Source organism: Bos taurus, chromosome 29, assembly GCF_002263795.3.
Source record: "Bos taurus isolate L1 Dominette 01449 registration number 42190680 breed Hereford chromosome 29, ARS-UCD2.0, whole genome shotgun sequence".
Lineage (NCBI taxonomy): Eukaryota > Metazoa > Chordata > Mammalia > Artiodactyla > Bovidae > Bos > Bos taurus.
This window is the reverse complement of record NC_037356.1, coordinates 10242828-10266757: the sequence shown is the minus strand read 5'-3', so window position 1 is coordinate 10266757 and position 23930 is coordinate 10242828. Positions and strand designations below refer to the sequence as shown.

Here is a 23930-nt window from a genome sequence, read left to right as displayed (position 1 = left end):
CCCAATAGCCTACAAGACTGTATACAATCTGGTCCCCTATTATCCCAGCACCCATTTTGCTGATTTCTACATACTCTATCCGTCCTTCAAGGCAGTAGTAACAGTAGATAAAAATCACTGAATTCCTACTGTGTATCAGACTCTCTGTAAACACATCACTTGGATAATTTAATGTAATAATTTCAAAGCTCTTAGGGAAGGTACAAATATTCTCCCTGCCTTATTAAGAACCTACAACTTAGAATGGTTGAATAACTTATTCAAGGTCATATAACTTGTGTCAGGAGTAAACTATAACAACCTGTTACCTAGTCCAAGCTCATTCTGCTCGCAGCACAATAGGCCAATAAATCCAAGAGATGAGGTGTTGAGGCAAGGAATATGATTTCAGTTGGAAAACTGGCTGACCGAGAAGATGACGGACTAAAGTCTCAAAATAACCATCGTGTAGGGCCCTGGTTGGGCTTCCCTGGTGGCTCAGCTGGTAAAGAAATCGCCTGCAATGCAGAAGACTCCTGTTCAATTCCCAGGTTCGGAGGATCCCCTGGAGAAGGGACAGGCTACCCACTCCAGTATTCTTGGGCTTCCCTTGTGGCTTAGACGGTAAAGAATCTGCTTGCAATACAGGAGACCTGGGTTTGATCCGTGGGTTGGGAAGATCCCCTGGAGGAGGGCATGGCAACCCACTCCAGTATTCTTGCCTGGAGAATCCCCATGGACAGAGGAGCCTGGCGGGCTACAGTCCATGGGGTTACAAAGAGCTGGACACAACTGACCAACTAAGCACAGCACAGGAGCCTGGATGCCAGGTTCTTTTATGGGTCAGAGATGGGAAGAGGTGAGGAAAACAGAGTAAAAAGACCATTTAATTCTGGCAAATATCTCCTAGAATGGCAAGCTTCAGGCAGGGGGATATGTTTGTTTCATTTCCTTATAGCCATTTCACAGGTGGTGTGAAATGGAATATCTCCTGCCGTATCAATAAACAAGGAGGTCACAGCTATCCTTGATTCTGGCCCTCCCAATGTGAGTTTCTGAGGCAAGCTGACGAGGCACCACTCCCTATGCAAGGAACTTAAGGATGTCACAGTTCTTCGCAAGTGGGCAGGGTCGGGTTATTTCCCTGTGAGCTAAACAAAAGCACTTTAGTTTAAGGGTCAGGCAGAGGGGGACAGGGTTCCCTGAGGCAGGCCATTGTGTATGCTTATTGTTGGGGGCCAGAGTGAGGTACTCCGCCCATGACAAAGGTCATGAGGAAGGAGGCTTGACATACGCAAAGGCGGGATCGAGCCTTAGGAGTCCCCCTGGAACTCCTCGAGCATCTACCCTCATAACCAGAGCCTGCCTACTTTACTACTTTGTGCTCTCACCTACACCTCTGACTTTACGGGGGGCTGTCCCCCATCACCTCTTTCGGAGAAGGAGTTAACCTAGAGCTCCAGTTAATAATAATTCCTGGGTGTGATAAGAGTGTTTTAACCTACAAACTCCTCTGAAGGTTCTCTAGCCTGCCTGACAGGCTTGTCCGGCCACATGTGATTGCTCACAGCCTCCCAACTGTGAGAGGCACGAGATGCTTCAAACCTTCTAAAAACAGGTTCCTTAGAAAAGTTAGAAAACTATTAGTATAAGTATAATGGGCTGATTAGAAATTGTATTGGTGAAGGGTTTTTCATTTGTTGAGCCAATGTTTGTTGCTAAGTCTCCACATCCCCTGCCCTTACACACATTAATGAATATATAGAAGAAATAAGTATTAACCTTTGATACTAATCACGTTAGACCTTAGGCTAAGTAAATTCTTTCCTTAACTAAAACCCACTACACCGTCACCCTGTAGGAATGTAACTTTATTTGGGTGGTGTCTGTTTTAAGAATAATCACCCCTGGAGAAATAAGTGTCCTGGTTGACTGACTGTTGTCACAAGGAGAGGGTCATAAATTGTCAGCAGGCCCCCCTGGCCAGAAGATGATGTAACACCCCTAAGACCTCTGTATACATTTGTATGAAGCACCTGACTTTGATAAAAGTCAGGACTGCTGACCCCGCGTGACTTTTGCATAACATCTCAGTGTATAAAAGTAGACCATGGAAAATAAAGAATTGGGATCAGTTTCTCGAAATACTGGTCTCCCCATGTCGCTCTCTCTCTCTCTCACTCTGGTTGAGTCTCCATCTGGAGCACGGAACCCGCCATGCTTACTAATTATGCCTGGGCTTCTAAGATCCGACCGGGGAGGCCTCAGTGTCTCCTCTCCTTCGGGAGAACGGAAGGACGCCTGCGGCCTACGTAAGTGGTGCAAACTTCTTGTCTTGTAGTTTTATTGGTCTCCCGCGTAAACCAAGCTACTCAGCCTCTTTTCTCCACTGAATTTTCCTACTGAGCTATCCTCATTCTATTACCCTTTATATCTTTGATGAATATTTAAATAGTCGCCTAAGCCGTCTCCCCTTCGAATACCCTGGATCAGCCGGGGCTGGACCCCGGCACTTATAATAACAAAAGCACCAAAACAAGGGTTAAAGCCAGAGAAACAGATTCAGCATGGAGTCAAAATTAACCCTTCTCAGTTACAAACCTAAATATGTTTGACTATAAAGTTAGTGCTTCAGTCGCCATCCCCATGGAATCATCCTTAAAAGCCCAGACATTCAACTGGGAAACAAGCCTCTTGAGGTTGGAGTCAACAGGAAAAAAAATCTATTTTTTAAATTTCAGAGTCTCCCAGTTAATGTATCTACCACAGAGTCTAACAAAAAACAGTAGCTTAGACAATAAATATTTAAATGAAAGAATTAATGGATGAGTGAGTCATTCTATCAACTGTCGCTTGCTCTATGCATTTGTTTTAAAAATACAGCTAGCTATCATGGAAGATTCAAATGGTCCTGGCTAAAAAGGTGGAGCAAACTTTTAGAATATTTGTTCTTAGGAAAACTTGCTGTAAGCCAAAATCATAAAGCTAAACTTCTCAACAAGTAATTGATAAAATGAGAGAGATATTCTAGGTGCTAGAATAAAAGCAAGAAACCAAATAGACAAAAATCCTTGCCCTCGTGCAGCTAATATTTCATTGTGAGGGAAAACAAAAATTTAATTCTTATGACAACTGCATTTTAGAGGAAGAAGCTGAGATATAGTGGGATTAAGTAATTTCCTCAAAACACTCAGCCAGTAAGTGGTAGAACTTCGGTTCAAACTGAAATGGTCTCACAGTAGCTAGCTCTTAACAACAACATAACGCCTCTCTGATGGATAATGAAAAGTGCTATGAATAAAAACAAAGCAAGGAATGATAACAGCGGTTCTGGGCATGTGAAAAGGGTATTTTTAATAGAATGGAGTGGGAATCAAGGAGAAGGTGACATTAAAGATTTGAAAGAGGCAACTCCCTTTCCCCATGCAGCTCTATGGAGAAATTTCATTTCAGCCTAAGGACAAAGCAAGTGGAAAAATTCAAAGCTCTAAGTGTCTGAGCAGCAGTGAAGAGGCTATGGAGGAGGGACAGGAGTGAGTGAGGAGCAGGGTTTAGATCTGAGAGGTAACTGGGGTCACAACTCTTAAGGAATGTAACCTTTACTCTAGTGAGAAGATCCCGGGAGGTTTTGACAAAGGAGTTTGGCAGTCTGTCTTATGTTCCACCAGCAATGCTAAAGCCCTCACCTCTGTGAAGGTTTCTAGATTTCTTGTACACTGTTTGAAAACAGAGCAGTAGAAAGTCAGTCACTTAAAATTATATTAAATATGACACAGTGTCACACCACATGCTACAAAATTCCAGCCTTATTTTTCCATCATTTATGACTTATTTTATAGCAAAAATTTTGAAGTAGAGAATAACACAGAGTCCAAAATATCAAAGAACTACTGAGTCAAATGGCAAGGCAAAATGTGTGGCATTTTTCACAATTATCTTTTAAAAACAAAGGTTTCACAAGGTACAAACTTCCAGTTAGAAGATAAATAAATACTGGGGATGTAACGTACAACATGATGACTGTAAGAAAGACATGATCTCTTCTATCAAAGGAGAAGTTATAAGAAATAAAAGGTGATTCATTCTTAGATACAGTTGAACAGAATAGAAGATTCGACTCAACATTCTTAGAATAGTTGAACAGAAAGGTATATAGCTGGCTTATAAGTAAGATTCCAAAAATGGCAGCTAGTTGCCAATCCTTTGTTCTTTTCACTTCCTGATTCTCCTCCCTCACAAGACTGTTTTGGCGGTCTAATTTAGCAGGCTTTGTCCCGGCAGGTGAATCTTGTGGGCTTTATCTTGGACATGCACAAAGAACTAAAAGGATGGGAAAATAGTTAATATAAATCACCCAATCAAAAATTTAGGTGACATCCGGGAAGACTGTGTCTGTGACTCCCAGCCTAAGAGGAGCTGGAGGAGGAAACCTGCGTCTCAGGAACAACAACAGAGGGGACTTCCGCTCTGCGTGCTTACTCCCAGACCTTTGACTGCCGGGCACCCTTCTGCAGAAGTAAAGACTGCCTTGCCAAGCCATCTTTCATTGTCTGTCTTATTCCCAAGACACCTTTTGAGAGCATTTACAACATGACTACAATGTAATGCTGCTATATGGTACATCTGAAAGTCGTTAAGGGAATATATTCTAAGAGTTCTAATCACAAGAACTGCTTTTTTCTTTTTTTGGGGGGAGGGTAGTTATATAACGTAATGGATGTTGACTAAATTTATTGAGGTAATCATTTCACAATATAGGTAAGTGAAGTCATGCTGTACACATTAAACTTAGTCTGTATGCCAGTTATATTCCAATAAAACAAGGGGGGCAAAACTGTTGTTGAGACTTTTAGGCTTCGTTTTATTTTTTTCCTATTTTTCAGAACCTGATTAAGAAATTTCTCTCTACTGTCCTTTTTTCTTGATAGCAAGTTTTCCTGCAGCAAGTCAGGCATTAAGATTCAAGTTTTAGGATATGCGCTACAACCAATGAAGAAAATCTTTGCTGAAAGATTTTGCATCTGTTGCAGAAGCATAGAATGACATTAATAATGGGTATTCCTCACCAATTCTTTTTACCCTAACCATTCCCACATTTGAGTTGTTGTATTAGAGGTCTCCAGAACTCCGAGGGGTATAAGAACAGAAAGCACAGACACTGTATTTTTGTTTTTAAATTCAAAGCCATAGTCCAGGCAGAAGACTGGATTTGTAAGAATATGCAGTCAAATGGAATCTGTTTCTTCCCAATTACATATACATACTCCACCTCTCTCTGACCAAAAATATTCACGTGAAAGAGTGAGAGAAGAAGAGAAAAAGAAAACTTTTATTAGAATCACTTCAACTTGCATCCTTCTCCCAACTCTAAGCCTGTAAAGAAGTTGCCTGGCACCAAAAGGGCACAGGAGAATAAAGCAGAAACAACAGTAGAGGAAAATCCAGAGAGTAAATCCTGAGCAGCTTCACAAGATCCCACTGTGCCCCCAAAGAGCAAGAAACAGCCAAATGTTCATTTTGCTGGTTTTCACCCATGTAGCTATGAGATGTACTGGTGGTGATTTTCTTTTTAAGTGAAGACTCTTTGTGGTTGGAATGAAGAGGAAGAACAGATGGTAAAGTGAACCTTAAAGCTGGAGACCAGGTGGAAATATGCATCTCAGCTACAAATGCCAACTTAAAGGAGTGATGACTACCAAAGATTAGGAAGGAAAAGCCCCAGTGGGAATTAACTCATAACAGAAGCTGACTGATGACCATGATGCCTCTGAAGTCAAATTTGGCTCTGTACCCTGTTGCTGCTGCTGCTAAGTAGCTTCAGTCGTGTCCGACTCTGTGCGACCCCAGAGATGGCAGCCCAAGAGGCTCCCCTGTCCCTGGGATTCTCCAGGCAAGAACACTGGAGTGGGTTGCCATTTCCTTCTCCAATGCATGAAAGTGAAAAGTGAAAGGGAAGTCACTCAGTCGTGTCCGACTCTTCGCGACCCCGTGGACTACAGCCTACCAGGCTGCTCCGTCCATGGGATTTTCCAGGCAAAAGTACTGGAGTGGGGTGCCATCGCATTCTCTGCTGTACCCTGACAGCAAATTAAATCTCACACACAGAGTTTTGGGTGAAGTAGAGAAGAATAGCTTTATTGCTTCACCAGGCAAAGGGGGCCACAGCAGGCTAGCACCCTCAAGACTGTGTGTCTCAACCTAGAGCAGGCACCAATGAGAAGTTTTAAAGAAATGGATCAAAGAGGGAGTGATCAGCTCATGAACATTATTCTGATTGGTTGGTAATGAGGTAAGTGGAAGTCAGCAACATCAACCTTCTGGTTCCCATTGGTCTAGGGCTTACTTGCTTGTGGACGGCAGACCACTGTTAACTTTAACTTCTCCCACCCTGTGGGGATTTCAGCAACTACAAAACAGCTCAAAGATATTGTATCCCTTGATGGAGAAGCAAGGCCTTGCCCCAAGGCTGCACTATTGCTTCTCTTGACTGCTCCATGCCTGTCTTACATTTCCTCCCTTCCCTAATTAACAACTGTTTGAACCTGCCTCTTAGAACTCACAGAATGCCATGGAGGCTGAATTAAGCCTATTTCCTATAATTGAAAAATGAAGGACACAGGTAGAGTTCTGTGCCCAGGAGCCTCCACAGGGTCCTGCTTAGTATCACTTCCTTGCATGTCTCTTTCATCAACATTATTCAGTCCATCAATAGTCACCGAGGCACTCTCAACACACTGAGGTACAATATTACACAATCTCTCTGCTCTCACTGAGATGCAGTGGCGGACTATGTGCCCCCAGGGAATTGTTCCCTCTGAGAAAAAAACAGACTGTACAGGAAAAGTGGGGGAGTGATTAAGTATAAAGCGGGAAGCCTTTGAGAAAACCTAGAATTGACTAAGATTATATTTTCTGCCTCTTGGCAGATTTAAGGCTTCATACCAAGATCATGTTGATCTACAGAAAAATAAAGTGAACATTTCCACGCCCTATCATATTTCTTTATTATTCACCTGCACCAGGCACTGTGCTAGACAGCCTACAGTGGTGTCCGTCCTTGAGGAGCCTTCTACTGGGATGGCAACACTTACTGGCAATAAAGTAACACTGACATATTGTAGTCAGATGTCTTTAAAATATCCAATCCAATGGTCATTTGCTCTGAAATATTCATTCTCATGCTACCAGATTTTGTCTTTACATTGTCAAAATACTTCAAGAGATTGATTTGACTCCACTAAAACAACAACAACAAAAAAATTAGTTAAATACTGAATCCATAAAAAATAATTATTTCAACCACTATTCTTGACTTTTGCCTCAGACTGATAGACCGCAGTGGTGAGAAGATAGCTCCTTTTGCACTTTCTTCCATTGTCAAAGATTTTGAAAGGCCATGGATGTCTAAATAAAATCTTTTGAAAATAAGTGTACTAGTACATATATGTGTATGTGTGCTCAGTTGTGTCCAACTCTTTGTGACCATATGGACTGTAGCCTGTCAGGCTCTTCTGTCCATGGAATTTTTTCAGGCAAGATTACCTGAATGGGTTGCCACATCCTTCTCCAGGGGACCTTCCCAATCCAGGGATCAAACCTGAGTCTCCTGTGTCTCTTGCATTACAGGCAGATTATTTACCACTTGAGTCATGGGAGAAACTCCTAATCAGGATATTACAGAAAGCAATATCCTAGTGGTAAGACCTTTGACTTTTGAAATTTCTGTTTCTAGAGCCAATGTACCAGTAATATAGGTATCATTCTTGTTGATTCAGAAGGTACTATCCATGACTTCCTTTGTCAGCTCTGATCAACTAAGGTACACCAATTTATTCTCCACTGTAGTCTACATCATGGGGAGACTCAACTAAGAGAACGGAAAAGGAGAAGCATGATGGGATACACAAGGCGTCTCACGACCAGACTGAAACTAAGAACCAGAGGATGCATAGAGGGACTTTCTCCTGGTTTAAAATATACTTCTTGAGCCTATTATGTGACAAACATTCTTGTAGGTGCCCAGGAATCAGAGAAAATGGAGATTTATGATTGCTGTCCTTACAGAGCTTATCTCTTTCCCAGCTGCTTTAAATAAACTCAGTTTGTTCACAGGAAGGAATACAGAGTGAGAATTAAAAAGTATGACAAGTATTTGCACTCCATCCTCAGCATCTACTTAATGTTAGTCTAAGCTGTTCTGATTATGAACTCCATTTTCCCTTCCATTTCTCAATTGCTATTCTTCACTTAGACTATTTTAGCATAAATTTAATTTGGACTCACTTTCTAAACCTAGCTTTTGGAAAGCTGACCGCCACAGGGCAAGATCCTTAGTTATCCTGGCCCAGGTGACAGAAATCCCAAATAAAGATACTTTACCCCTCTTCCCACTTCCATCTTCAGTAAGACCTGTCATTTTGCCTCACATACCCCATTAAGGAAGAGCAATCAATCAGACTCACCTAAGAAGCATACTGCCTGGAGTTAATGTGTGTTCATGTTCATATATTTTGGATATAACTGGCCAATATCCAAATCACTATAGACTGAGAACTTTCCAACAGGGGATTACAAGATATGCTGAATTGCATTAAAAGAAATGCTAAAATTGAATGTGGAAAAACCTGTATTATATTAAGTATATTTTGCCTATCTTAATTTTGATGTTGAAAATGACTAAGTCTAATTCCCAAGTGAATTTTTTCTCATTATTCTTCCTTATATTGCTGGCATCTGTTCACAAACCAATTATAAGTCCTGATTTATATCAACTCAATCAAATAATCTTATAGATAACTGCTGAATAAACAGCCTAAAGGTTTTATTTTAATAAGTTTTCTAGCTGATGTATTTGTTGAAAGGATACTAATCATAAAACAAAGGCATTACATGTATGTATCAATTCGTGGAAAATGTTTATCCCTAAGAAAATCTATATACAGCAATATTGTCTAAATTGAATAATTTGAATATACAAAAATCCCACACAAATAAACAGAGATAAACAATAGAATAATGAGAAAAAGAATATGAATAAATTCATAGAATAGCAGACTAAAATACCCAACAAACATATGAAATAATGCTCAAATTCACCAATAGTCTGAAAACTGGAAATTATGTTAAAAATGAACTATTACTAAGCTTATTAAACTGGCAAAAATTAAGAAGAGCAGTAACACCTTCTGCTGTGAAGGATGTGAGGTTAAATTGTACCAACATGCAGTGTCAGCAGAAATGTGAAAGGTGAAATCAGTCCAGCAACATTATTTAAATGAAAAATACACATAACATGAAGCCAATAATACCATCCCTGAGAATCTATCCTATAGATACAAAAGCATCAGTAAGTTTGACTGTACATGCAATCATCAGATTGCCGTACTATTTATAGTGGCGGAAAACCGGAAACAGTAAATTACCATTAAGGGGAATGACTGAAGACATATTCACACTACGAAATTATGCATCCATGAGAAGAATGAATGAAAGCTATGCCAGGCAAGTTGAAGAAGCAGTCAAATAATATGAAAGTTTTTTGAGAAACCATTATTGTGCAAAATTCTATGTGTATATATGTGTGCATGTTTCAATACGGATATACATACACACATATATAATTTATATATGAATATATATAATTTTTATGTTTATATACGAATACATATTACATGACTGAAGAAGGATTAAACACACTAAGTTATTAAGATGGGTTACCTTGTATGTGGGGAGGGTAGAGCTAATGCAACATAGGAAGGAAGCAGGTAAAAGAGGAGACATGCAAAAACAAGAAAGTTCTTTTTAAAAAAGGAACTTAAGCATATCTTTGATATTTTATACAAAACTAGGTATATGTCCTGGACTAGGGATCTAGAGATTTATTAAAAATAATTTTTAAAAATTCAAAAGAACAAATATCAAAGCAATAACAGACTACAAAAAAATAGAATAGTTAACTAATCCTGGAATGGAGAAGCAAAAGCAAAGAAAGAAGAATAAAAACAAAAAATGTGCTCAATTTTATCAAATAAAAATTTTAAATAGTTTGAATGCCAAAAAGCATATAAGTAAAATTATCAGTAATCAACAAACTAGAAATACTGCAAGATGACATAGTTCATAAATAAAATGCTCTTATAAAACTATAAGAATTCTAGCACCACTCAGGAAAATGGACAAAGAGCTTGAATAAATCACAAAACAAATACAAGCCAATAACCATAAGAAAACACAGGTCAGTCTCAATAATAAATAATTGCAATGTAAATCATTATGTACCAAATTTTATCTTTTATTTTGACAAATATTTTAAATAACTAATGCTACTAAGAATATAGGTAAATTTGTCTTTTCTAACATTGCTGATAGCGCTTCTGCAGAGCACTTTGACAATTTGTAACAAGAGCCTTAAAAACGTCAATATCCTTGGCCTCAGTAGTTTCATTTACAAAAATCAACCCTAATGAAATAACTGGAAAAAACACAAGGGTTTACATACACAGATAGCCATTACACATTACTCATGGCACAAAACTGGAGATAGCCTCAATTTTTAATGGAGAACTGCTTAAGTTCCAAATGGTAGAATATTGTATAGTCATTAAAATATTTTCAAGAATATTTATTGATGTTATATGGATAAATACTATTAGTACAGCATTCAATTTAAAAGTCATCAACACACCCTACAAGCTGTTGTCCTAGTTTTCTGTACATATATTTGTACAGAAAAAAAGATTAAGAAGTCAAGTTACTTCTAGGTATTGAAATTAAGATGTTTTAATGCTCTTAAGTACTTAAGAAACCTCACATAGTAGGTATCTATGCATTGACACATTACTGTCACTGTTAACTTAAACTTCAAGGAATCAAGGTGATCATTAGCTTCAGTCTTATCCAGTTTCCAAATAAGTTCTGAGCAGGCTGGAAAGTGTATCACAGGTCTCAAACTTAACAATTCAAAGACTCAGCAATCAAAGTGCCATTGATTCGCACTAGGATTCAATCAGTTTCCAAATCGGCTCCACAACCCCAATTTTGACAGATTGTGTGTGTGCATGTGTGTGCAACACACACACTACCTGCCTTCAAAGTACCAACTGCCACTTAAAAACATCATTAATCAGTTCCTGCCACCATATTGACCCTAGCCTACGAAAATGAGACATACCTCAACTTGCCTTGCTCTTTGGTAACTGCTAAACCCAACAGTAGTCTTCAAACTTTTGATTTCATAATCCCATCCACAAAAAACCATTTGAGCATATACAATTCTAATCAGATCAGATCAGATCAGTCGCTCAGTCATGTCCTAATAGCTTTATATTTATTCTTAAATGTACATGTATGACTGTTAATGTTATAAATTATCTAAACATAAAAGATTGTAAAGAACGTAATAAAAAGCAATATAAATGAGAGTTCTATTATTTTGTTCCTATATCCCAATAAATCATTTTATTTGCCCCAGGATACCTGACTCTACTACAGAGATCATAGTCTCAGACCATACTCTCCAACCTCGCTGTCCGTCTCCTTCCCGCATTGCATCAACACATGTTCTGAAATTCCAGAATGCCTGATACTTGAGTCAGCTCAAACAATGACAATATTTGTGACAGAACTCATTTATATAACATGAAGAACCATGTTCTTCCTATACCTGGTTTTATCTTTTGGCAAAATCTGAATTTTCATATGCAAATATTATATACAGTATGGTATATAATGTTGGTATGTAATACTGGCACTATAGTATGTAACTAAGTTTCTATTATTATTGTTTGATAACGTTTGTTAATAATCATTACTACTACTAAAACTACCACTACTAATAACTACTACTTCTTTATTGGTATAAATAATTTTGGTATTTACTGGTATAAATAAATATTTAGTACTTTCAAAACTTTCAATAATGTACCTCTGCAGACTTTTGAAGGTTGTCATGGCATGAAGCAAGAAAGGATGTCTTCTCCCACTTCTGTGCAACTTGATTGGCTTCTTCTATCTTCTGCTCACAACTTTTTTGAGAATTTAGCAATGTTACCTCATAAAATTCTTGAATATCTGTAAAGAAAATGCAAGAGAAAAGTCAACATGTCATGGATGACCTCACAGATAGCTTCTTCACACACAAGTATATGGAAGATTTTGCTAATTAAAAAGAAACCACTGCAACCATTTGCTGCAACTAGAAAAAGCCTGTGCACAGCAATGAAGATACAGTGCAGCCAAAAATAAATACATTAATAAAAAAGAACTACATAAATATGTATGCAAAGAGAAACAACAAAAATAGAAGAAATCCTAAAAGTTGCATTTTTATCTGTATGAGAACTCTAATAGCAACTTTATTTAGAATTGCAAAAATTAGAAGTAATCAAGATGTCCTTCAATTAGTGAATGGATAAACAAACTGCAATACATAGAATACTATTTAACAATAAGAAGAAATGAGTTATCAAACTATGTAAAAACATGGATGAGTCTTAAATGTATATTGCTAAGTTTAAAAAAGCCAGGCATGTAGCCTCTGCTGCTGCTGCTGCTAAGTTGCTTCACTCATGTCCGACTCTATGAGACCCCATAGACGGCAGCCCACCAGGCTTCCCCATCCCTGGGATTCTCCAGGCAAGAACACTGGAGTGGGTTGCCATTTCCTTCTCCAATGCATGAAAGTGAAAAGTGAAAGTGAAGTTGCTCAGTCGTGTCCGACTCTAAAGACCCCATGGACTGTAGCCCACCAGGCTTCTCTGTCCATGGGATTTTCCAGGCAAAAGTACTGGAGGGGGGTGCCACTGCCTTCTCCAAGGCATGTAGCTAGCCTCCATATTAGAGGATTCCATTTATATAATTTTTGGAAAAACAAACAAACAACTAAAGAGACAATAAAACTATCAGTGACTTCCAGAAGTTCTAGGAGAATAGGAGGAGGGTTGAATAGGTAAAGCACAGAGTGAGGAAAATATTCTGTAATGATACTATATTGGTTGGCACCTAACAGGAAGCATCTGTCAAAATCCAAAGAATTTTACAGCACAAAGAATAAACCATAACATATGCAAATTTTAAAAATCATTTAGGAGCCCAGGGAATCCCAAAATGAAAAGTAGACTGTGACAAAAGAATCTAACTATATCACAGATGAATGAAATAATGTCACTGAAGGTGGTAGGAGAAAAAGATGATGACCTGAATATCAGTAGAGACTGTAAAACCAAAGACAAAGAAACTTATACAAAAGCATCCTAGTCTACACTCTAGTTGGTAAATTTGTTTCTCGTGGAGTACAAGTCAACAATTTTGAAGTCACTGTATGTATATAATCAGAATTGAACAATTAAGTAAATGGATGGTAGATGGTAGGAACCAGGTTTCTCACTGGTGGAGTAGGAAGTTACAAACAAAAAAGTGGGTGGGTAGGGCATTGTACAACGAGTCATATGATTTTGGATTAAAGACATCATTACAAACTCCTTTTTAGCTTAATAGAAATAGGAATGAATACATATAGAAATACGTATACATATGCATATATACAGGTTAGTATTTGTTATTGTTCAGTCACTCAGTCATGTCCAACTATAAAAACACATATTCCCTCACCCTGTCTGATGAAAGGGCCTACAATAATGACTTTAGCATTATTGTATATAGCTTCTCCAACAAATGGTAGAGGGTAAGAATAAGTACAGTGGTATTAAGTTAGAATTGGGATTATCTATATGAATTCAGAAGTTTGGAAGGAAAGACGGGAAGGACAAAGAGAAGGATAGAAATAAAGAAAATATGAATAGAAATAGAAATCAAACATGTGTATTAATATTTCCTAGCTGCCATATTTTTCTAGATTGAGAGGGCCTAGCAGCAAGAACACTCCAACAGCAACTGGCACACACAGGAACCAGATCTTGGTTTCAATAAAGGAAACCAGAGCTTTGGGGGGAAATAGTTGATCCTAGTACTGGGGCAGAAAATATGACAAGATGAGCCTGGAGTATCTTGAGAATAAGCTCCTCAACCCAAATTTTAAAAATTTTGCTGCAATGGGGCATGTCAAAACAACACAAAAATTATGAGAAAGAGCAGCCAAACATGGCCAAAATTGGAGCAATTTGAGTAAATATATATGTAACATAGGATTGGATTATATCCAAAGTATAAAATAAATGTCCAAGAATCTATATTGGTATGATTGAAAGAAAATATGTCATTATTTTAAAAATACTCAATGGATGGGTTAAACAGCAGACTAAACAAAGCAGAACTGGAAAATATACCCAAAGAAGTTACCCAGAATGCAACAAAGGAGAAAACAGAATGGAAAATGTGAGAGAAATATTAGAATATACAGAGGATAGATAAGAAGGTCCATTACTTTTCTAGTAGATGTCTTCAGGGGAAAAATAAAATAAATAACAAATGACATTTAAAGGGCTATGGATATCAAATTTTTAGAATTTATAAAAATATGAATTCTCAGGTCCTGAAAGTAACAGTTCATTTTAAAAAAAGAGAATAAATAAAATCTACTCTGGCAACCTGATGCAAAGAGCCAACTCATTAGAAAAGACCCTGATACTGGGAAAGATGGAAGGCTAAAGGAGAAGGGGACAAGAAAGAACAAGATGGTTGGATGGCATAATTGATTCAACACACATGAGTTTGAGCAAGCTCCAGGAGATGGTGAAGAACAGGGAAGCCTGGCGTGCTGCAGTCGATGGGGTCACAAAGAGTCAGACACAACTGAGCAACTGACAACAACAATGCCAAGGCCTAGACATAGCACAATAAGCAGAACACCAAGGACAAAGCAGACATCTTAAAAGCAGTCACACAGAAAAGACTAATCTCAGTAGCAATAACGGAGGCTGGATGACAGAAGAACAACTTAAAAATCTTGAAAGAAAACTACTAAGGGGGGACTGCATTCCTTTACAAATCATATATATATATATATATATATATATATATATATATATTTTAGGTTTGCATCTAGAATACATAAAGAACTCTCAAAACAAAAAGAAGCCAAAGAATCCAATTGAAAAATGGGTAAAAGATTTCACCAGGCACTTCACGAAGACAGTAAGAGGTAGCAGATAAGCACATGAAAAGATATTCAACATCATTAATCATTCAGTCAGTTCAGTTCAGTCTCTCAGTCATGTCCAACTCTTTGAGACCCCATGAATCGCAGCACGCCAGGCCTCCCTGTTCATCACCAACTCCCAGAGTTCACTCAGACTCACGTCCATCGAGACAGTGATGCCATCCAGCCAGTGATGCCATCCCGCCATCTCATCCTCTGTCGTCCCCTTCTCCTCCTGCCCCCAATCCCTCCCAGCATCAGGGTCTTTTCCAATGAGTCAACTCTTCACATGAGGTGGCCAAAGTACTGGAGTTTCAGCTTTAGCATTATTCCTTCCAAAGAAATCCCAGGGCTGATCTCCTTCAGAATGGACTGGTTGGATCTCCTTGCAGTCCAAGGGACTTTCAAGAGTCTTCTCCAACACCACAGTTCAAAAGCATCAATTCTTCAGTGCTCAGCCTTCTTCACAGTTCAACTCTCACATCCATACATGACCACAGGAAAAACCAAGCCTTGACTAGACGGACCTTTGTTGGCAAAGTAATGTCTCTGCTTTTCAATATGCTATCTAGGTTGGTCATAACTTTCCTTCCAAGGAGTAAGTGTCTTTTAATTTCATGGCTGCACATTAATCATTAGAGAAAGAAAAATGTTAAACCACAATGAGATAGTACTACATTTTTCACTACATATTTATTAAACTGGTTACAATTTTTAAAACTGATCATCCCAAGAACTGACAGTGATCCTAAAAAACTAGAACTCTCAATTGCTGATGGTGAGTATGGAAAACAGTACAACCAGTTTGAAAAAGTTTGGTTATTTCTTAAAAAGTTAAACATATAGCTACTATATAATCCAGCTATCACTGTTCTAGATACTTATCTAAGGAGAAGGAAATATACATTCATGTAAAAAGTCATATTTGAAAGCAATCCAAATGTCCATCCATAGGTCAATAGAGTATACCCATACAATGGAAGACTACTCATCAATAAAAAAAACAAAAGCAAACTGATACACACAACATGGATGAATTTCAAAATAATGCCAAGTAAAAGAAGTCAGAGAAAAATAAACGTGTCTTTTATAATACCAGTTATATAAAATTCTAGAAAATGCAAACTAATCTATATTGACAAAACAATTCTGTAGTTGCCTGGGAATAGGACTGTGAGGTTAGGCAGGAAAGGGTGAGTGGGAGAGTTTATAAAGGAGTGTGTGCATATATCAAAACATTAAATCATTGATTCACATATGTGCAGTTTATTATGTATCAATTACACCTCAATAAAGAAAGTGAAAAGGACAAGATGCAATTAAGAGAAGTTATCTTCATATCATACAGGCAAAGGGACAGTATCTGGGTGTGTAAAAACCAAAAAGGAAGAGACATACAAACCAAAAGAAAAAAAAAATGGGTGGGAAAATATAAACAGGATATTTCACAGCAAACATGTATCATTGATAAATCTGATAAGGGAAAAGATTCTCAATTTCATTTGTGATCATAAATACACACTAAGATCATAACCAAACACCACCTATACCAGTAATATTGGCTAAAATATTACTGTAGTTTAGTATATCTTGAAGTCAGGGAGAATAATTCCTCCAGCTCTATTATTGTTTATGATTATTTTGGCTATAATGTATTTTGTGTGTCTGTTTCCATACAAATTTTAAAATTATTTCTTCAAGTTCTGTGAAAAATGTCATTGGAATTTTGACAGGGATTGCATTGCATCTGTACGTTGTCTTGGATAGTATGGCCATTTTAACAAGGTTAATTAATTAACCTTGGTTAATTCTTCCAATCCAAGAACACAGTGTGTCCTTCCATCTGTATGTGTTGCCTCTGATTTCTTTCAACAGTATCCTATAGTTTTCCAAGTACAGATGTTTTACCTCCTTAGGTAAGTTTATTCACTCTCAGATATAGAGAACAAACTAGTACTTAGCAGTGGAGAACGGGAAGAGGAGAGGGGCAATATACTAGTAGGGGATTAAGCTACAAGGATACATTGTACACCACTTGTAATATAGACAATATTTGATAATTATAAATAAGTATAATCTTTAAAAACTATGAATCACTACACTGTATACCTGTAACATATAATATTATATGTCAAGTGTGGGCTTCCCAGGTGGCACGAGGGGTAAAGAGCCTGCCTGCCAGTGCAGGAGACATAAGAGATGCAGGTTTGATCCCTGGATCTGGAAGATCCCCTGGAGGAGAGCACGGCAACCCACTCCAGTATTCTTGACTCGAGACTCCCATGGACAGAGGAGACTGGTGGGATACAGTTCATAGGGTTGCAAAGAGTTGGACATGACTGAAGTGACTTAGCACAGTACATGTCAACTATATATTTCAATTAAAAAAGGAAAAAATCTATGAATGAATGGTAACATTTATTCCTGGTGAGTCTGAATTGCCATGACCACTTTAGAAAATAATCTTGTATTGTCTTGTAAAATTCACCCTTTTTTTTTTTTCTGTAATCCAGCATTTCTTCTACTCAGTATATATTATAGATAAACTCTTACACATACGCATCAGGACACAAACCAAAATGTTCATAGCAGCACAGATTATGGGAGCAAAAAGTTAGCAAAAAATCTCCATCAAAAAAGTAGATTAATATGGTATGTTCTCAGAATGGAATTCATGTAACAGCCAAAATGAATGAACTATAGTATCACGAAATAACATGAACAAATCTTAGAAACATAACGTTGAATGAAAAAAAAGTCTCAGTACAAAAATATTTTTTTAAAGTTCAAAAACATGCAAAACTAAGCTATATATTTTCAGGCATTCATACAAATATATGTGAAAAAAATAGATCAAAGCAAAGAAGCACATGAAAAGTTGTAATTACAACAGTGCAAGGAATGGGGAGGAAAATGGGATAAAGGAGGAACAAACAGGTTTTCAGTTCCAGATCTGGGGGCTTATTTCAGAAATGTTTTTTTTTTTTTATTACCATGCTACATATATATATATATAGTGTGTGTGTGTGTGTGTGTATATATATATATATATATATATATATATATATATATATATATACTCTTTTACATGTATAAATATTATACTTTTTTACATATTGAAGAAAAATTGAGTATTTCATAAATATTGGTTTATTCTAAAAAGTTACTCTCAAATTTCATGCACAACTACAAATTTATTCTGCCACTAGCAATAAAGAGGCTGTGAAGTCATGTATGTAAAATGTGTAAGAGCAGAAGGTAAAAGTCATACAGATATAAAATCATACAAATACTTTCCAAACTTTTGAGCATTCTAGGGTTGGTATATTCATAGAAGCAAGGTCCGATGCTGTAAAGAGCAATATTGCATAGGAACCTGGAATGTCAGGTCCATGAATCAAGGTAAATTGGAAGCGGTCAAACAAGAGATGGCAAGAGTGAACATTGACATTCTAGGAATCAGCGAACTAAAATGGACTGGAATGGGTGAATTTAACTCAGATGACCATTATATCTACTACTGCGGGCAGGAATCCCTTAGAAGAAATGGAGTAGCCATCATGGTCAACAAAAGAATCCAAAATGCGGTACTTGGATGCAATCTCAAAAATGACAGAATGATCTCTGTTCGTTTCCAAGGCAAACCATTCAATATCACAGTAATACAAGTCTATGCCCCAAGCAGTAACACTGAAGAAGCTGAAGTTGAATGGTTCTATGAAGACCTACAAGATCTTTTAGAACTAACACCCCCAAAAGATGTCCTTTTCATTATAGGGGACTGGAATGCAAAAGTGGGAAGTCAAGAAACACCTGGAGTAACAGGCAAATTTGGCCTTGGAATATGGAATGAAGCAGGGCAAAGACTAATAGAGTTTTGCCAAGAAAATGCACTGGTCATAGCAAACACCCTCTTCCAACAACACAAGAGAAGACTCTACACATGGACATCACCAGATGGTCAACACCGAAATCAGATTGATTATATTCTTTGCAGCCAAAGATGGAGAACCGCTATTCAGTCAACAAAAATAAGACCAGGAGCTGACTGTGGCTCAGATCATGAACTCCTTATTGCCAAATTCAGACTGAAATTGAAGAAAGTAGGGAAAACCACTAGACCATTCAGGTATGACCTAAATCAAATCCCTTATGATTATACAGTGGAAGTGAGAAATAGATTTAAGGGCCTAGATCTGGTAGATAGAGTGCCTGATGAACTATGGAATGAGGTTCGTGACATTGTACAGGAGACAGGGATCAAGACCATCCCCATAGAAAAGAAATGCAAAAAAGCAAAATGGTTGTCTGGGGAGGCCTTACAAATCGCTGTGAAAAGAAGAGAAGTGAAAAACAAAGGAGAAAAGGAAAGATATAAGCATCTGAACGCAGAGTTCCAAAGAATAGCAAGAAAGGATAAGAAAGCCTTCCTCAGTGATCAATGCAAAGAAATAGAGGAAAACAACAGAATGGGAAAAACTAGAGATCTCTTCAAGAAAATTAGAGAAACCAAGGGAACATTTCATGCAAAGATGGGCTCAATAAAGGACAGAAATGGTATAGACCTAACAGAAGCAGAAGATATTAAGAAGAGGTGGCAGGAATACACAGAAGAACTACATAAAAAAGATCTTCACGTCAAAGATAATCACGATGGTATGATCACTCACCTAGAGCCAGATATCCTGGAATGTGAAGTCAAGTGGGCCTTAGAAAGCATCACTATGAACAAAGCTAGTGGAGGTGATGGAATTCCAATTGAGCTATTTCAAATCCTGAAAGATGATGCTGTGAAAGTGCTGCACTCAATATGCCAGCAAATTTGGAAAACTCAGCAGTGGCCACAGGACTGGAAAGGTCAGTTTTCATTCCAATCCCAAAGAAAGGCAATGCCAAAGAATGCTCAAACCACCGCACAATTGGAGTCATCTCACACGCTAGTCAAGTAATGCTCAAAATTCTCCAAGCCAGGCTTCAGCAATACGTGAACCGTGAACTTTCAAATGTTCAAGCTGGTTTTAGAAAAGGCAGAGGAACCAGAGATCAAATTGCCAACATCCGCTGGATCATAGAAAAAGCAAGAGAGTTCCAGAAAAACATCTATTTCTGCTTTATTGACTATGCCAAAGCCTTTGACTGTGTGGATCACAGGAAACTGTGGAAAATTCTAAAAGAGATGGGAATACCAGACCACTTGACCTGCCTCTTGAGAAACCTATATACAGGTCAGGAAGCAACAGGTAGAACTGGACATGGAACAACAGACTGGTTCCAAATAGGAAAAGGAGTATGTCAAGGCTGTATATTGTCACCCTGCTCATTTAACTTATATGCAGAGTATGTCATGAAAAACGCTGGGCTGGAAGAAGCACAAACTGGAATCAAGATTGCCGGAAGAAATATCAATAACCTCAGATATGCAGATGACACCACCCTTATGGCAGAAAGTGAAGAGGAACTCAAAAGCCTCTTGATGAAAGTGAAAGTGGAGAGTGAAAAAGTTGGCTTAAAGCTCAACATTCAGAAAACTAAGATCGTGGCATCTGGTCCCATCACTTCATAGGAAATAGATGGGGAAACAGTGGAAACAGTGTCAGACTTTATTTTGGGGGGCTCCAAAATCACTGCAGATGGTGACTGCAGCCATGACATTAAAAGACGCTTACTCCTCGGAAGGAAAGTTATGACCAACCTAGATAGCATATTGAAAAGCAGAGACATTGCTTTGCCAACAAAGGTCCGTCTAGTCAAGGCTATGGTTTTTCCAGTAGTCATGTATGGATGTGAGAGTTGGACTGTGAAGAAAGCTGAGCACTGAAGAATTGATGCTTTTGAACTGTGGTGTTGGAGAAGACTCTTGAAAGTCCCTTGGACTGCAAGGAGATCCAACCAGTCCATTCTGAAAGAGCTCAGCCCTGGGATTTCTTTGGAAGGAATGATGCTAAAGCTGAAACTCCAGTACTTTGGCCACCTCATGTGAAGAGTTGACTCATTGGGAAAGACTCTGATGCTGGGAGAGATTAGGGGCAGGAGGAGAAGGGGACAACAGAGGATGAGATGGCTGGATGGCATCACTGACTCAATGGACGCGAGTCTGAGTGAACCCCGGAAGTTGGTGGTGGACAGGGAGGCCTGGAGTGCTGTGATTCATGGGTTCGCAAAGAGTCAGACACGACTGAGCGACTGAACTGAACTGAACTGAACTGAAGGGTGAGTAGGGTATTGAGTTGACAAAAGTAAGTGGAATAAGGAATTTTTTAAATGTAAAATCCCCAAAACAAGATATGTTTACATTACCTGGTTTCAAGTATTAATTAAAAAGAAACAAAGAATTTCTATAAAAATCTCTTCAGAGACATATTTTCTAAAGAATAATGACATAATGAGTAAAACAATTTTTGCAGGTAGTCAAATTTCTAGATTCTTTTTCTTTGCATCAATTTTGAGGATATAAACGCTGTTTCATAAGCAGCATTTCCAAGCTGCCAAGTTTTGAAATATTAGGTGTATAAATTTTCCAGAAATAGAAGATGTATCATATGAATGTTAAAAGATTCATACAAACAAGTTACACCTTGACACATAATGGATACCAGTAACTTGTTCACATTTAGGAAAACCCAACGGACAGTATTTTAATACCTAATTAGAAAATCTTAATTATTACCCTAAACCTGATGAAGTGTTCGGTCTATTTCACTCTTTTGTCTATTTATACTCCCTGTCTAAGCAACTACTACTAGAGGGGAATAAAGGCGTTTTAAGTCACAGATTACTTAAATTGGAAGCTAATTCTGCAACCGTCAAATTTTACTTCTGAACAGTATTATTTTTTTGAACACCTGGTATATATCAGTGTGTCATTTCCAGGCATCTCTTTTTGGCACCCTCTTGTTTCCCCAACACCACAACTACCAACACCACTTCCTAACTCTTCCCGAGGCCCAGAACCCCTTTCCTACACATCGAAATCTTCTCTCTGGGTACCTCTCTTCGATACCCAGTCCCAATACTATGCCTTTATAAACAGGATATTGGAAGTAAGAGATCTAAACATGAAATGCCATCAGAATAGAAATTTTTCTTACTAAAAGTGAGTTCAATTGAGTAGGACATGTGAGAGTAAGAACACCCAAACAGCAATCACCATAAAGAAAACCATTTGTCTCTGAAGACAAAGGAATGCCAGGGAGAAACCTAACAGACAGGCCTTTTTGATAAGTCTTTCCTAGTTTGCTACAATGACCTCCTAACTCCTTAACTTATTACATTTCCTCCATGACTGTCCACTCTTCATCAAATCCAGCATAAAACACCCGGCTCTAACAGCTTCTGTGGGTTTTCACTTCCTAATGAAGACTTCCATGTCATGTAAAACTTAAATAAATGTGTATGCTTTTATCCTGTTTAAAAAGAAAAAGAAAAATATTTCTGTTGGGAATTGTGGGGGGTGGGGAAGGTAGACAATGCCACTTCTTTCCTCACATTCCCACAAAATATTGCTCAAATCTATTTAATAGTTATTTTTTATTCTACCTTATATTAGAAGTACTTGTTCACCATCTATTCTCAATTCAACATTTCAATTTAATAAGTAATAATTTTTCAGTAATGAAGGTCTTTAGGAATGAAGACAATGTCAGAACCAGCCATATATTCTCTACTATTTAGCATCATTCTTTGCACTAACACACAATGAAGGCTTACTAATTTTAGCTTATTTGCATTACCTCTCTATTTAAAGCTCAAAGAGAAGAAAAGTCAGTGAATAAAGTCAAATCCTTTCACACTCAGGACTGCAGAAAACCTACACATTATTTGGATTATGCTTCCATGTGACTTGACTACTTGATTACAACTGCTAGCAGTTTTTATTTTGCACTGTCCTCCCTCAAATGAAAAAGTTTTTTCCACCTCTAAGGATACATTCTAAATAAATTCCTCCAATTCTTGAAGGCATACCCATATTAACCTCACAGTTATTTTTTAAATAGTCTATAAATTACTGTCAAATTTACAAATGAGTGTTTCTCCATCTCTGACATACACATGAATCTCAATCACCTGGAGATTTTGTTAAAATGCAAATTATGATTAAAGTCAGGAATGGAACTTGCATCTCCAGCTCTAACAAGCTCCCAAGTGATGTCACTGGTTTCTGATTCACCAGTAACACTGGGCTTAAGAAACAGCACCTCTGTGATTAGAACCCAAGGCTTCATCCCTCACTGAGTTATTACAGTTCTCTTTTTCAGAGTGAGGGGTCAGGAAAAATCCCAGCAAGAGAAGCAAATTGGCTTCTGCTGATCGAAAAGTAATAATAACCACTTAGTGAACATTATTGACTAATGGATTCAGATTCAATTAGCTAGAAACTCAAAAGTAACTATATTACAGTACTCTGCCTTTAGGATGCATTAAAACAGGGAGAAATAAAATCAACTTCTAATGGTAGCTGAGTCAGTCTCTATTCAGCCCGATCTCCTGCTTTTGTTTTAACCTACATTCCATAATGATGAGATCTGGCCTTTGAAAGCCGGGTCTTCAATTGTCAAACAGCATCATTAAGGGAATCCAAAGTAAATAGGACTGTCCTTTTAAGCATACTCTTAAAAACCCATATACTCAAAAGATTTTATCTTTTTCCAGGCAGAGACAATCCGACATAACATACTTATTTCAGTGATAGTGCTTTGTCATCAAGTGATCCTTCGAGATCCCAAGATATGCCTTCCAGCATCTGAGGAACTTACTTTTAATATCCTTAGAAGTGGTGAATCTTGTTTCATTTGAAGGAGATTTGACTTTTTTTAAGATCCAAATTCACTGGACAAACTATAAATATGGTAAATGGTGG

General features: G+C 37.9%; 1 protein-coding gene across 6 annotated transcripts in view; it reads right to left on the bottom strand.

Annotated features, from left to right (window-relative positions):
- The window catches only part of DLG2 (discs large MAGUK scaffold protein 2), a 2323126-nt gene that overhangs the window by 1989054 nt on the left and 310142 nt on the right, over window positions 1–23930 (bottom strand). For all 6 annotated transcript variants that reach the window (XM_059883216.1, XM_059883213.1, XM_059883215.1 and 3 more), the window contains exon 3: window positions 11903–12048. In XM_059883216.1, the coding sequence (XP_059739199.1) occupies window positions 11903–12048 (146 nt within the window). The remainder of the gene's footprint in view (window positions 1–11902; window positions 12049–23930) is intronic.